The 13,093-nt window shown below is 59.0% G+C and overlaps 1 protein-coding gene across 1 annotated transcript; it reads right to left on the bottom strand.

The window, feature by feature from the left end:
• Positions 1-7,394: 7,394 nt before the first annotated feature.
• On the bottom strand, positions 7,395-8,274 carry SFTA2 (surfactant associated 2). The gene is made up of 3 exons (XM_081094368.1): positions 7,974-8,274; positions 7,678-7,766; positions 7,395-7,565 (listed from the first exon to the last, which is right to left on the bottom strand). Exons 1-3 carry the CDS (start codon positions 8,032-8,034, stop codon positions 7,479-7,481), a joined length of 237 nt encoding a protein of 78 aa, XP_080950494.1. The 5' UTR covers positions 8,035-8,274; the 3' UTR covers positions 7,395-7,478.
• Between the last annotated feature and the right edge of the window lie 4,819 nt (positions 8,275-13,093).

Below are 13,093 nucleotides of genomic sequence, written 5' to 3' on the forward strand. Positions count from 1 at the left end.
TCTGCCTGTGGTTCTTTTGTCCCTCTTTCCCCCAGTGGTGACTCGCCTCTCACTTGTCCCCGAGGTTCTTGCCGGGACAGGAGGGTGCCTCTGCCTCGGCTCGGGCCGCCTGGCTGGGGGGAAGCGGAGCTTTCTCGTGTGGGCAGTGGCACAGTCCACTGCTGCCCGGGCTGCTGACAGTGCCGCTGCTCCTGCCTGCCCTTCCCCACGTCCTTGCCCCTCTGGTGGGGGCTGAGAGGAGCAGGGACTTCTTCCAGGCCGGAGGGGCTGCCGGGAGCGCGCCCCACTCTGCTGAGATGCGTGCAGGGACGCTGCCCGGCCCTGACAGGCGCACAGATACGCAGACGCCCACCGCCCACCCCAGCTGCTGCCTCGTGGCAGTGGAGCTCAGGGCCTGGCCCTTCCAGGCCCAATTCCATGGTGGCCGCTCGCGGCTGGGCCCGCCCTGGTGCTGCTGAACCCTGAGACCTCAGAGGTGGGGGCGTTCTCTCCATTTCTGAGATGAAGGAATGTGCTCAGAGATTAAAAGTAGTTTGTGTAAAAAGTATCACCTGGGATTTAGCCCAGTGACTTACATGCAGTTCTTTCTGGTGCTGTAACCGAGCTTCACGTGTGTGGCGGCTCTGCGCTGGCGGCCGCTCCTCCTCCGCTCTACACTTTCTAACTAGATCTAACATCTGCCCGGCCCCACCAGCACCTCCACATGCCCGCCCAGAGCGAGAGGAAGCGCGGGCAGCTTCCTGTCTCTTCCCCAGCGGCACCAGGTATTGCTTCAGCACCTGCTCTGTGCTGGGCCCTGTTCTGCACCCTTGGATTCACCAGTGAATGAACGAAACCAAGATCTCTGCCCGGTAGTACTTTGGTTCTAGCAGGGAAAGTCAGAAATGACATAAGTACGTAATATGTAGTGTGTCTGAAGGTCGTGAAAGCTGGGGGAAGGAAGGGGGTAGGGGCCTGGTGTGTGTGTGGAGAGCAGGTTGTAGTATTAAGATGGGTCAGGTGGGAGTCATTGCAGGAGGCGAGGACGTCTGGGAGTGGATGTCGGGGAGCTGCGAGCTCGGGGAAGGAGAGTGGGTAGAGCATGTCTGGGGAACTCTGAGTGCCGGGGCTGAGTGCAGTGCGGAGTGCTGGGTGCGAGGGGAGGAAGGCTCAGGAGGGTTATGTAGGGTGGTGCTGTTCAAAATGGTAGCCATTTGGCTGTCTAAAGTAATTTACAAAGTTCAGGGTTCAAGGGCCTGACAGCCACATGTGGCTGGTGGCTACCATGTCGCTCAGCGCAGGCTCCAAAGCATTTCCATCAGGAAGTCCTATTGGAAGTGCTGGTCCAGGAGCTTGTTGGCCATTGTAAGGGCTTTGCTGCCTTGGAAGTTGCCTCCTTCCTTTCCGCTTGCATCCTGTTGGACCCCAACCACAGCCATTCCTAGCTGCGAGGGAGGCCGGAGACGGCTGAGCCAGGTGCCCAGCTGAAGTTCACATTGGCTGTCCAAAAGGAGGAGCGTGCTTGCCACCCCAGGGCTAATGAACCCCAAAGCATTCTTTGCACTGATGTCGTGAGTTTGGGGAGAGAATTCTTAGAGAAAAGCATCTGGAAGTCATAGCCCCGTAGTCTCAGGTCCTGAGATCTAAGAACCAGGCTCTGAAGCAGTCAGTCTGCTCCAGACACTTGGGGGTCCAGACTGCTAGTTCCCCAGCTTGTTTGGGCCAACACAGAGGTGCCACTGCCCACCGTGCAGGCAGGTCGGGGGCGAGTCATGACATAGGGGCCTTTCGGGCCCTCAGCCACCGCTCCTCTGGGCTAACTCCCAGGACAGGTGCAGCGGGAACGAGGGGGATTGAGTTTGTCTTCACTCTCCCACTTCCTATGCTCCCCTCGCTTCAGGGGCTCCTCCCTCCAGAGCAGCCGGCGCTCATTTCCTAGGTGCTGACGGTGTTGGGTGGGTGGACAGGAGGCAGGCGGGCACTGTGAGAGCAGGAAGCAATCCTGTCCACACCCCAAGCGGGCAGGGCTTGGCGGCCTGCTTGCAGTTTGAGACAGCTGGTAAGAAGTCAAGACGGTCTTCTGCGGACCCAAGGATCCCAGGTTCGATTCTGATCAATCCCGGGCACGTACCTTGGTTGCAGGCTCCTTCCCGGCCCGGGCCCTGGTCATGGCACATGCAGAAGGCAACCAATTGATGTGTTTCTCTCACTTAGATATTTCTGTCTTTCCCTTTCTCTTCCACTCTAAAAATTAATGGAAAAATGTCCTCGGGTGAGGATTAAAAAAATAGAAGTCAAGATGGTCTCAAGTGGGGAGTCAGGTGAGCCTTCCTCGAGGAAACGAGGGGGACGCCTGCAGCCCGATGGGACCGGCTTTCCACCCTAATAACCACCCCCGCCGCTGGCCCTTCTCTGGCAGGCACACGGCATGTGCCCAGGTGGCGGGTCCGTGTGGCCCTCAGCAATCCTGCGAAGCAGGTGCTGGCGGAGTCCCATTTGCAGGTGGAGACAGGCAGGCTCCGTGCGGGTGAGAAACACCCAGGACTCAAGTGTGGTCTGTGTGGCTGCCCCCCCGCCCCGGGGCCAGTGGCCACCCTGTCGTCAGTGGAATCCCTCGCCTCTCACCTGAGCTGCCTCCCCCCACCCTCCACCCGATGGACCTGGGTGGACCCCTGGGTCAGGGAGCTCATGTCCTGGGGGTGTCTGTCCACATCCCTGTCAGGCTCTGAGCCCCCAGCCTCAAAGCTAAAGCAGAGGGAGATGCTCTGAAGCCCAGGTATCTGGCGTGACCTCGCCACCGCTAATGGGCCTCAGGGGTGCGGCCTGAGCGCTGAGCCTCAATGTCCTGTCTGTGAGGTCGGCTAATGAAGTCCACGCGGCTGCAGGCACTGATCGGGCGCGCGCCTGGGACCAGACGGACTCAGAATGGACTCAGTCGCGCCCTCGTCCCTGGTGTTCTGAAGACCTCACCGGAAGTCTGCACCATGGCAGATGCAACTCTCAGCACTTGTCTCAGCTATCTATGGCCATAGTCACGCTGCGTAACAAACCACCCAGAACGCAGCGGCTTCAAGCACACATCTCTTCAGCTCAAGAGTGTCGGTGGGTCAGCGATTCAGGCCTCGGTGAGGCTCCCTCCCATGACCTGGGTTTGGCAGGCCTTCGGCTTGGGGCTCGGCTGCCCGTGTCTCTGTCCTCCTCCCAGCAGGCTGGCCGGTCGTGTTCTCGTGGTGACAGTACAGATGCCAGGGCAGAAAGGGCCCCCTGCAAGCACTCTGCTTAGGTCAGAACCTGGGCCAAACTCAGGACTCGGGGCTGGGGAGACTCACACCATCTCTCAATAGGGGACTTCAATAAGTCACGCCCTCAGACTGCGAATTCACCGAGAGAGTGAACAGGCAGAGCCCTTCACACAAACAACTCACCGCAAATAACTCACCGAAACACTTCTCACCTCAGGACTCCGCAGCCCCTGCCGATCACTTGAGTTCACAACCTGTTTGCCATCACAACTATGAGTGCCTCTGATCCGGGTCCCACCTCATCCAGGTGTCCGGGTTTTGCTCTCCAATCTCTCATCACCAGCCTCCAGGCTCCTCAACTTCTCCAGGCAGGAGGCCAGGTAGTCATTCAGGCTTTGCCTCGCCTCCTTCTTGCTCCAGATGCCCCTGATGCCTGCTAGACCCCAGACCACCCCCACAGCCAAGGCCCTGGACCCCCAGCTGCCCTGGAGTGGGACACGGAGATCCGGGAGCCCGAGTCCCTGGCACCTGCGTAGATAGATGTTGGCCACGCTGCTGACCATCGGGGCCGGGCCGGTGGCTGTGTGACTGCCCGGAGCCCAGGCCCGGGAGTTGGGTGCTGGAGAAGCTGCAGTGGGTGCTAAAGCTCATGTTGTTTGCGGAGGAAGGTGAGAGGCCAAGGCTCAGGTTCAGGCAGCTCTACCTTGGAGACTTTCTTTGTTTTTTTTTGTTGTTTTTTTAGTGGATTCATTTTTTAAAATTATGATTGAAGAATCAATTTAGATTTGTGATTTTAAACTGAACGTTTATTGTTTAGAAACAATATTGGAATATTTAGGATACATGTTACTTATAAGTTGAATTGGTTAGATTTACCCACTTGGGTAAATAAGGAGTTAGTTAAGTAATTGGAAGGTTTTTTGAGTCAGAAAAATATTTCAATCCTTATGAAGGAAATCAAGTATGATAAATTTATTAATGCAACAATTTCAAATATGAAAGGGAGTTTTGTGAAGTGATAAAAGCCTCCTTAGAATGATTTCTTGAAATTTGGTACATTTATAATCAGAATAATGAGATTTTTAAGCTGAGCTGAAATCATGGTTCTGCATTTGTGATGTTGATCAATGCAATATTAATTTTTTCAATGAAAATAGTCTTCGAATGAAACTTACTTTGAAATCTCTCTGGTGATGCTAATTACAATGTTAAAAGCATTTTCTTCATCTTTATCCTACAGCTCCACTTTCTCCTGAGGTGGTTGCTCTGTTACTTTTTTCTTTACGTTATTGGTGAGTCCGGGTGCCTGGCATCCTTGCTTGACCAGTGCAGGACAAGGCAGGCTGCTCTCGTGGCTGGAATGAGTTTCCCTTTGCATTTGTGTGTATGTTTGCCTCACAGGTCTGTCCCCAAAGGCACGGGGCCCCCTCTGCATCCCATGGAAGTGGCAGGGCCTGTTGACAGATTAACATGTTTCCCTTTCATCTCTGCGCTCCCTCTCCCTCTCTCTCTCTCTCTCTCTCTCTCTCTCTCTCTCTCTCTCTCTCCCCCCCCCCCCCCCCCCTACAAGAGCAAGAAGACAAGGAGAAAGGAAGCATTTGGATCATCTTCCAGGCGAGAGAGAGACTTGGGCCACTCTGGCTCAAGTAAGCTCTCCCACGGAGGCAGGCATTGCTGTCCCCACTTTGATCACTAGGACTCACCCCTAGCATATTCAATAGTTGTCTTAAGAGTGGACATTAGGTTCTGTTGGGCTGTGACAAGGATAGAAGCTTAAAGAAGGAGATACTCAAGATCAGAAACTGCCAGGTGCCTCGTGGCCTCGGGATAATATGTACTTGGGTTCCTTCCTTGGGAGGAATGGAACGTGCTAGAATTGTTTAACCGATGTGGGGTGGGGAGGAGGGCCCTGAGAAAGGGAGGGCAGTCAGGAGACACAGCGCTCGCTTTGAGAACAGCTGATAAGATGGTCATTGACATGTGTTTGATCCTCAGATGAGGTAGCTGAAACTTTAGGTGTCAGAAAAAAAGGATGGAAAAGAATTGGGCCTGGCAGTCATCATCTGCCTGCACTTCGCATGCCTCATTTTCTAAAGCTTCCATAAGAGCCATAGGCGAGGAAACTGGGTCACCGTGGAGGTCAAGAAGCATCTAAAAACCTACACAGTCCATAACATGGAAGGCAGGATTCGAACCCTGGACTTAGTGACTCCAAACCTGCCACAGGGCCTCTCAAACTCCCACTGAATCATTAGCAAAATTCCCAACATCTCCCATCTCTATTCTGAACTATTTTGCTTGATCTAACTGAAATCCATACGCTTCTCTCAATTGAGTTCATGGAGTGGGTGAGTGGATGGGTGTGTGAGAAGCCCCCATGGTGAGGGCGATGTAGGGGCCTAGGTTCATGCACCCCCATGGCTGTCTTAAAGGGGGGATTGTGTCCCCCTTCCTGCGGCCCTGCCGGCTGGGTAGGAGGCAGCCTGTGAGCAGAAGGTGATCCGGGGCTGTGGGTGTTAGGCCTTTCACCCAACTTCCAGCGATCCGGAAATCCAGCCATCTGGGTGAGGAACTAAGGAACCTAGCCAGCGTGGCTCAGTGGTCAGGTGAACAAGGGGCGGTGTCTCAAAAACAAGGGGGAGGGCCCAGGTGACCAGCTGGAAGTGGTTACGTCATCAAGTGGGGCGGGCCAGGTGGACAGCCGGAAGTGGTGACATGACCCATTAATGACCCGGTACCGAGTGGTTGTGCCGGACCCAGGTGAATACCCGGAAGTGGTCAGGTGAGTGATGGCGGTTGGGGCCCGGTGACCAGCTGGAAGTGGTCACATCATTACGCGGGGGGGGGGGGGGGGGGTGGCCGGCGGGGGGCCAGGTGGACAGTCGGAAGTGGTCAGGTGTGCGAGGGGGGTGGGGCCCGGTGACCAGCTGGAAATGGTTACGTCATCAATTGGGCGGGATCAGGAAGACTTCCAGAAGTGGTGACGTGGCCCGAGACCGAAGGGGTGGGCTGAGCCCAGGTGAACACCCAGAGTGGTCAGTTGAACGAGGGGGGGGTGGGGCCTGGTGACCAGCGAGAAGTGGTTACTTCATCAAGGGGGCGGGGCCAGATGGACAGCCAGAAATGGTCAGGTGAGCGATGGGGGGGCCCGGTGACCAGGTGGAAGTTGTTACATCATCAAGGGGGCGAGGCCATGTGGAAAACCGGAAGTGGTGACATAACCAGGCACTGAGGGGGTGGGATGGACCCAGGTGAACACCCTGAGGAGGTCAGGTGAGCGAGGGGTGGTGGGGCCCCGTGACCAGCTGGAAGTGGTTACGTCATCAGGGGCGTGGCCAGGTGGACAGCCGGAAGTGGTGACATGACCCGGACCGAGGGTGTGGGCTGGGCCCAGGTGAACACCCGGAATGGGTCAGGTGATCAAGGGCTTGGCGCCAGGTCAGCAGCTGAGAGTGGTCCAGTGGGTAGGCTGGTGGGGCCGCGTGAATGCGGAGGAGGGTCACAGAGGACGCCAACGCCCCACCTCCCTGTGGTCCAGACTCTGGGTGGCAGCAAGAAGGTCCCTGTCCTCAAGGAAGGGCGATCCCCAGGAACGAGGCAGAAAGCTGGCTCTAGGGCCCGGCCACCAGTCAGTGACTCTGAGGGCCCAGGACAGTGCTCCCAGAATGGAGAGGGTTTTCAGGGGCAAAGCCCACAGGCAGGGCTGTCTGGGTCGCAGGCCACTCCCGTGTGAGATGGCCCCATGGTGGGTATGATGGGGAGTCCCGAGGCAGATGGACCCCCATGGCTGTCTTAAAGGAGGGCTGGCGGCCCCCGCTTGCCACCCTCCCCACGGGGTAGGAGGCAGCCTGTGAGCTGATGGTGATCCAGGTCTGGGTGTTAGGCCTTTCACCCAACTTCCCGCTCTGGGAAGTCCACCCCTCTGGGAGAGGAGCTAAGGAACCCGGCCAGTGTGGACAGTGCACTGAGGGAGAGGGTGTCCTTCCCGGACCCTCTGCCTCCCTCTACTCGGAACCCACAGCCGCCCCACAGCCGCCTTCTACTCGGAACCCACAGCCGCCCCACAGCCGCCTTCTACTCGGAACCCACAGCCGCCCCACAGCCGCCTTCTACTCGGAACCCACAGCCGCCCCACAGCCGCCCTCTACTCGGAACCCACAGCCGCACTCAGCCAGGGATTCAGCATATTTACTGCCATGCAGCAGGGGGCCTGCTGAAGCTGGGCCACCCCTGCCCCCCAGGCAGCTCCCACTGCTCTCAGCCTGCGCAGGTGACGTGGTGTGGGGATCCTGCCTGACGGGGGGTCACGCGGGTCCCTGGCGGGAGGTGGAGCAGGAGGCAGAGCTGCGGAGAGAAGGGTTCATGGCTCTCACACAGGAGCCAGCAGAGAGCCCCAAACCCACTCAGAACACACTGGAGTTCCCACAGCCCCACCCTCTCCCTCCCGAAGAGCTACCTTCTGGAGCAGTTCCAGGAAGCTGGAGCCATAGGATGAATTTGCCACAAAGGAATCCTTCAGCTTCAGCCGCAGGGTCATCCCCGGCCCTGGGCACCCAGGAGTACAGCTTAGGACCCAGCCACCAGGGCCGAGGTGCGGGCACCCCTGCTCCCTCTCCCTCCGCACCAGGCCCTCCAGCCCCTCCGGCAGCGGTTCGCCCTGAACTCGGGCTCAGGACCCGGTGCCTCTGTCTCTCCAGCTCCCCTTCTCGGCCTCCTGCTACAAGGCCCCTGTGTCCAGCCCTGTGGCCTCACCTGCTCCTTGTGAGCTGCCCAGGAGGGTCAGGAGGAGGAAGAGGCGCAGTCTGGCCCCCATGGTGGCCACGGCACTCCTCAGATGGATAGCAGAGGCGCCTGAGCCGCTGGCCTCTCCTTGCTGGCCTGCCTCCTACAGCCAGTCCTCAGCACTGGTGCTGGGGGGTGGGGGAGACCGGAGGGGGAAGGTGGGTGACTGGATTTTCCAGTTCTCCCAACATGGTGTGAGGACCCAGGAGAGAGCCATTCGCTGGGCTGCTGGGGAAGAGTGGCTGGTCTCTCCTCACCCTCCCTCATGGATGCCGGTCCTGCAGGTTGTCTGGGCCTCACCCAGGCCTGGGCTCTCATCACTCGTTAGGGATTAATTATTAACTACAATTAATTTCCGTCATTCATGCCACCAAGGGCTCAGGAATGTGGGCCCCAAAGGGAGGGGTGGATTCTTCCCCAACCAGGTGTCCCACTCTGCCAGGCGCAGCGACTTTCTAGGTGAGAAGTCGCTCCCTCGTTGAGCGATTTCAGTGGCTCCAAACATCCCAGATACTCAGGTGGAGCCTGGGTTCATCAAACCCCTCCCCCTCGGTTCAGGCAAAAGGGCCCCCTCATCCTCCCAGCACAGGCGCTCAGCATGGCAGACCCAGCGCGGATGTGTAGAGGGAGGTTCGGAGCCCATCCAATTCACCATCTTTCTTTTAAAACCAGGAAAAAGAACAACAGCCGGGAAATCAGGCCCAGAGGGGGTGAATAACTTACTCAGGTCACACAGCAAGACAGCAGCAGAGGGCTTTGAACTCATCCCTCATTATGACGGACAGGATTGACACACCAGTCACGAAGCCTCTTCGTCTTCCTGTTTGCCTCTGTATGTAACCTCTCCCTGATCCTCCCCCCCCCCCCCGCCCCCGAAAACCAGAGGGCCCAGCACAGGAGACTGGAGCAGAGACAGAGGGGACGCTGCCACACGTCGCGGGACCCCAGACGTGCGGAGGGGACCCCAGATGTGCGCTAGAAGAAGACATGCAGGAAGGGCAGCAGGTGCAGCGGCCGCGGCCGGCGCCTGGAGAGACGCTTGGGGCGGCCGAGCTTCCTCAGAGGAGCGGGAGCACCTGTGTCTCCGTCCGCGGCGGACGTTCTTCAGGGCCCTTTAAACTGGGGCTAGAGCACCTCCTTTGAGGAGTGAAGATACATCTGTGACTTGCCCGAGCGCACAGCTGGGAGGCCATGGGTTCCGGGCAGTCAGCCCAGAGCTGGGCCCTGAACCTCCACAGTGCACTCGCCCTCAACATGGTGGCGTCCTCCCTGCTGCTCCTCTCCACCAGAGGAACGGGCGCTCTGGGCTGCAGCGTCGGATGCGGGAGGACTCAGGTGTCCACCCGCCCTGTCCTGGGTCTCCTGAGGGTCAGATGTGATCCCCAGGCCAGGACGTCCTTCACCCCCACCCAGCTCCCAATTCCTGCTTCGCCCAGAGATCCGTGTATCCTCACCCCAATAGTTGTACTTCCAGCGGCAAGCGGAGGCCCTGGGACAGGACACCGGGCCCTCCCTTCCAGGAGGGTCTGGGTGGGAGGCTGACTCAGGCTGGGGGCTAGGCCCCTGGTCTGGGAAGAGCCCGAGGGCCAGGTAGGGGAGTCCTCAGGCTCTTACTCACGCTCCCCCTCGCCCAGTGCTTCCTGGGATCAGGCTGGGACGGGCTAATCCTCTGGGGACAGCTTGGTGACCTCTCCCTGGGGCCGGAGATCCTGGTGTTGATGGAGGTCCTGGCACACCTGGCTCTCCAGAAGCACGAATAGGTCCCAGAACCTTTAAAAGCCAGGGCCGTGGGCCTGCAAAGGCACCTGGCTGGCACCATGGACACCATGCGGGTGCTGCTCCTGGGCCTGCAGGCCTTCGCCACACTTGGTGAGCAGGCTGGAAAGGGGTGCTGGGTGTTGGGGTGAAGACCCAGGGACGTGGTCTCCTCTTCTCACTGATGCTGTTCTTTCCAACAGCTCAGCTGAACCCATGGAAGACAACATCTGGAGGCATCCACGCTGTCTCTGACAGTCTCTCCCTCTCCGGGGACATCCCAGGGGGCCTCCCCACTGTTCCTGGGGGCCTCCCCTCTGCCTCTGGGGGTCTCCCCTCTATCTCTGGGGGCCTCCCCTCTGCCTCTGGGGGTCTCCCTACTCTCCCAGAGGGTCTCCCCTCTGCCTCTGGGGGTCTCCTCTCCATCTCTGGGGGTCTCCCCACTGTCTCTGGGAGTCTCCCCTCTGTATCTGGGGGTCTCCCCTCTGCCTCTGGGAGTCTCCCCTCTATCTCTGGGGGCCTCCCCTCTATCTCTGGGGGCCTCCCTTCTGCCTCTGGGGGTCTCCCCTCTATCTCTGGGGGTCTCCCCTCTATCTCTGGGGGTCTCCCTACTCTCCCAGAGGGTCTCCCCTCTGCCTCTGGGGGTCTCCCCTCTGCCTCTGGGGGTCTCCCCTCTATCTCTGGGGGTCTCCCCTCTGCCTCTGGAGGTCTCCCCACTGTGTCTGGGGGTCTCCCCTCTGCCTCTGGGAGTCTCCCCTCTATCTCTGGGGGCCTCCCCTCTGTCCCTGGGGGTCTCCCCTCTGCCTCTGGGGGTCTCCCCTCTATCTCTGAGGGTCTCCCCACTGTCCCTGGGGGTCTCCCCACTGTCTCTGGGGGTCTCCCCTCTGTCCCTGGGGGTCTCCCCTCTGTTCCTGGGGGTCTCCCCACTGTCCCTGGGGGTCTCCCCTCTGTTCCTGGGGGTCTCCCCTCTGTTCCTGGGGGTCTCCCCACTGTCCCTGGGGGTCTCCCCACTGTCCCTGGGGGTCTCCCCACTGTCCCTGGGGGTCTCCCCTCTGTCCCTGGGGGTCTCCCCACTGTCCCTGGGGGTCTCCCCTCTGTCCCTGGGGGTCTCCCCACTGTCCCTGGGGGTCTCCCCACTGTTCCTGGGGGTCTCCCCTCTGTTCCTGGGGGTCTCCCCACTGTCCCTGGGGGTCTCCCCTCTGTCCCTGGGGGTCTCCCCACTGTCCCTGGGGGGGTGTCTGCGACTGTCTCCACTGTCTCCGTGTCTCCATCATCTGAGAATCTCCCCAGTTGCCCTCCGACTTCCGCCCCAACCGTGTCCGGGAGCACTTCAGGCCCCGGCTCAGCGTCGCCAGGTGACAGTTCTGCTGCTCAATCCGTCTTGGCCTGGAGCTCTGGGTGGGCTTCCGTGTGCGGCCGTATAGACGGCAGTTCCCAGAATCTCATGAAGTGGAGCCTTTTTTGCTTTTCAGTTTCTTAACCTTTTCCTTGTGGTTGGTGCCTTTTGTAGCCGCCTAACATCCTCTTGCCTACTTCAAGGTCATGAAAATATTCTCGACCATGTTCTTCCAGAAGCTTTATTATTAGTTTTCAAATTTAAGCCTATGAGCCATCTCGGATTAATTCCTGGATACGGAGGGGGTCAAGTTCAAGTTTTCCCCTCACTGGTAGCCTGTTGCCCCAAAACCATTGATTTCCCGGACCCTCAGCCGCCCCACCGCGGTGCTGTGTGGGTGCCTCTATCGAAGGTCAGGTGACTGACTGTCCACCTATTTCTACCAGAGCTTGGATCAAGGCCCTCCCCCCCCCCCACCCAGGTTCTGTTCCCAAGAGGATAGGAGGGAGTCCACTGAGAAATGTGCTCTGAGGGTCGCAGTGGGAGGCGGGGCGTGCGGCCCACCTGCCTCGGCCACTGACCGCTCTGCTCCTCAGGCCCCGCGCTTCCAGACTGGGCCATCGTGCTGATCACTGTCACCGTGGTGGCAGCGATCGTCAGCGCACTGTACGGCACCAAGAAGGTGAGTGACACTGTGGTCCGAATGCAGCGGGACTGGGCCTGGTGCCCAGGACCCTGACAGGAGCAAGAGCTTTGGAGAGAAGGGTGACGGCGGCCACATGCAGGGAGGAGTAAGGAGGGAGGACTGAGGAGGGAGGAGGGAGGAGCAAGGAGGAGGGCAGAGCAAGGAGAAAAGAAAGCCCGGCTGGTGGCTGGGAGGAAACACTGGCCAGGCAGGCAGGGGCTGGGGACCACTGGCAGGAGGCGGGGGAGTGGTAGAGGCTGACCAGCTCACAAAGGCGCTGAGCTCAGCTCTTGGCCGTGAAGAATCAGCTGTGTGGAACCACAGTTTGAATCCTGCTCTGACATTATAGCTGGGTGACCTGGCGCAAGTTACTTAACCTCTCTGTGCTCCAGGTTCACATTACTGCTGGGTAATACTTACGGGCTACAACAAAGGGCTGTGCAGGATGACATGGCTCACGCACAGAAAGCGCTAGGTGCTGGGCACGAGTGGCCCCATGGGAGCCTGCTTCTTAGCATTCCTATTGTTGCTGGAAGGGGAGCCCTGAGGGCCAGGGCTGTGGAGGGAGGCAGCAGTCACGCTCCTGGGCCCTCGGCTAACCCACCCTATCGCCTCACCTCACAGGCCTGCCAGTTCCGGAAAGAGATGAGTGTGGGGTGTGGCTGTGGCTCTGTGACCCCATACGGCTGCCACCACGAGGTCGCCGGCCAGCGCTTCTCGGTCAAGTGAAGGGAGGGGCTGGGAGAGCAAGCAGCCCTCCCCTGGGCCTCCCGTCTTCCTCTCCGAGACAGACTCAAAGAGAAAACACACCAAAGCCAGTGAACAAACAGATAAGACAGAAACAGCCTCCTGGGGGCAGACACAGGCTGGCGGTTTCCAGAGGGGAGGGTCTCCGGGAAGGGGGTCTCTCGGGTGGAGGATGGAAACGACTTCTGGTGGGGCGTGATGCAGCATTAACGGAAGTGGAATTGTGATGCTGTACAACTGAAACTAATATAATGTCATAAACCTATGTATTCTCAAAAAAGACATTTGGGGGATAATTGAGAAAATATTTTTAAACAGTACCTCGCTTCCATGCACGCCAAGTGGGCCTGTTCCTGTGGGCGGGCTCCCAGGCCCCAGACCCACCCGCCCGCCTCCGTCGCAGGGCTCTCCCCAGGAGGGAAGGACCAGCGCGAGACAGTCTCGCTGAGTCATTGCCCACCTTTCTCCCCAGCCCTTCCTCTCCCCCAACTACCAGAGCTGCTGCAGCTGAGGGCACCTCACTTGGGTCCCCAAGACACACGAGGGGGTTCCCTTCATATCTCCTTC

Source organism: Myotis nattereri, assembly GCF_964212035.1.
Source record: "Myotis nattereri genome assembly, chromosome: 6".
Classification (NCBI taxonomy): domain Eukaryota; kingdom Metazoa; phylum Chordata; class Mammalia; order Chiroptera; family Vespertilionidae; genus Myotis; species Myotis nattereri.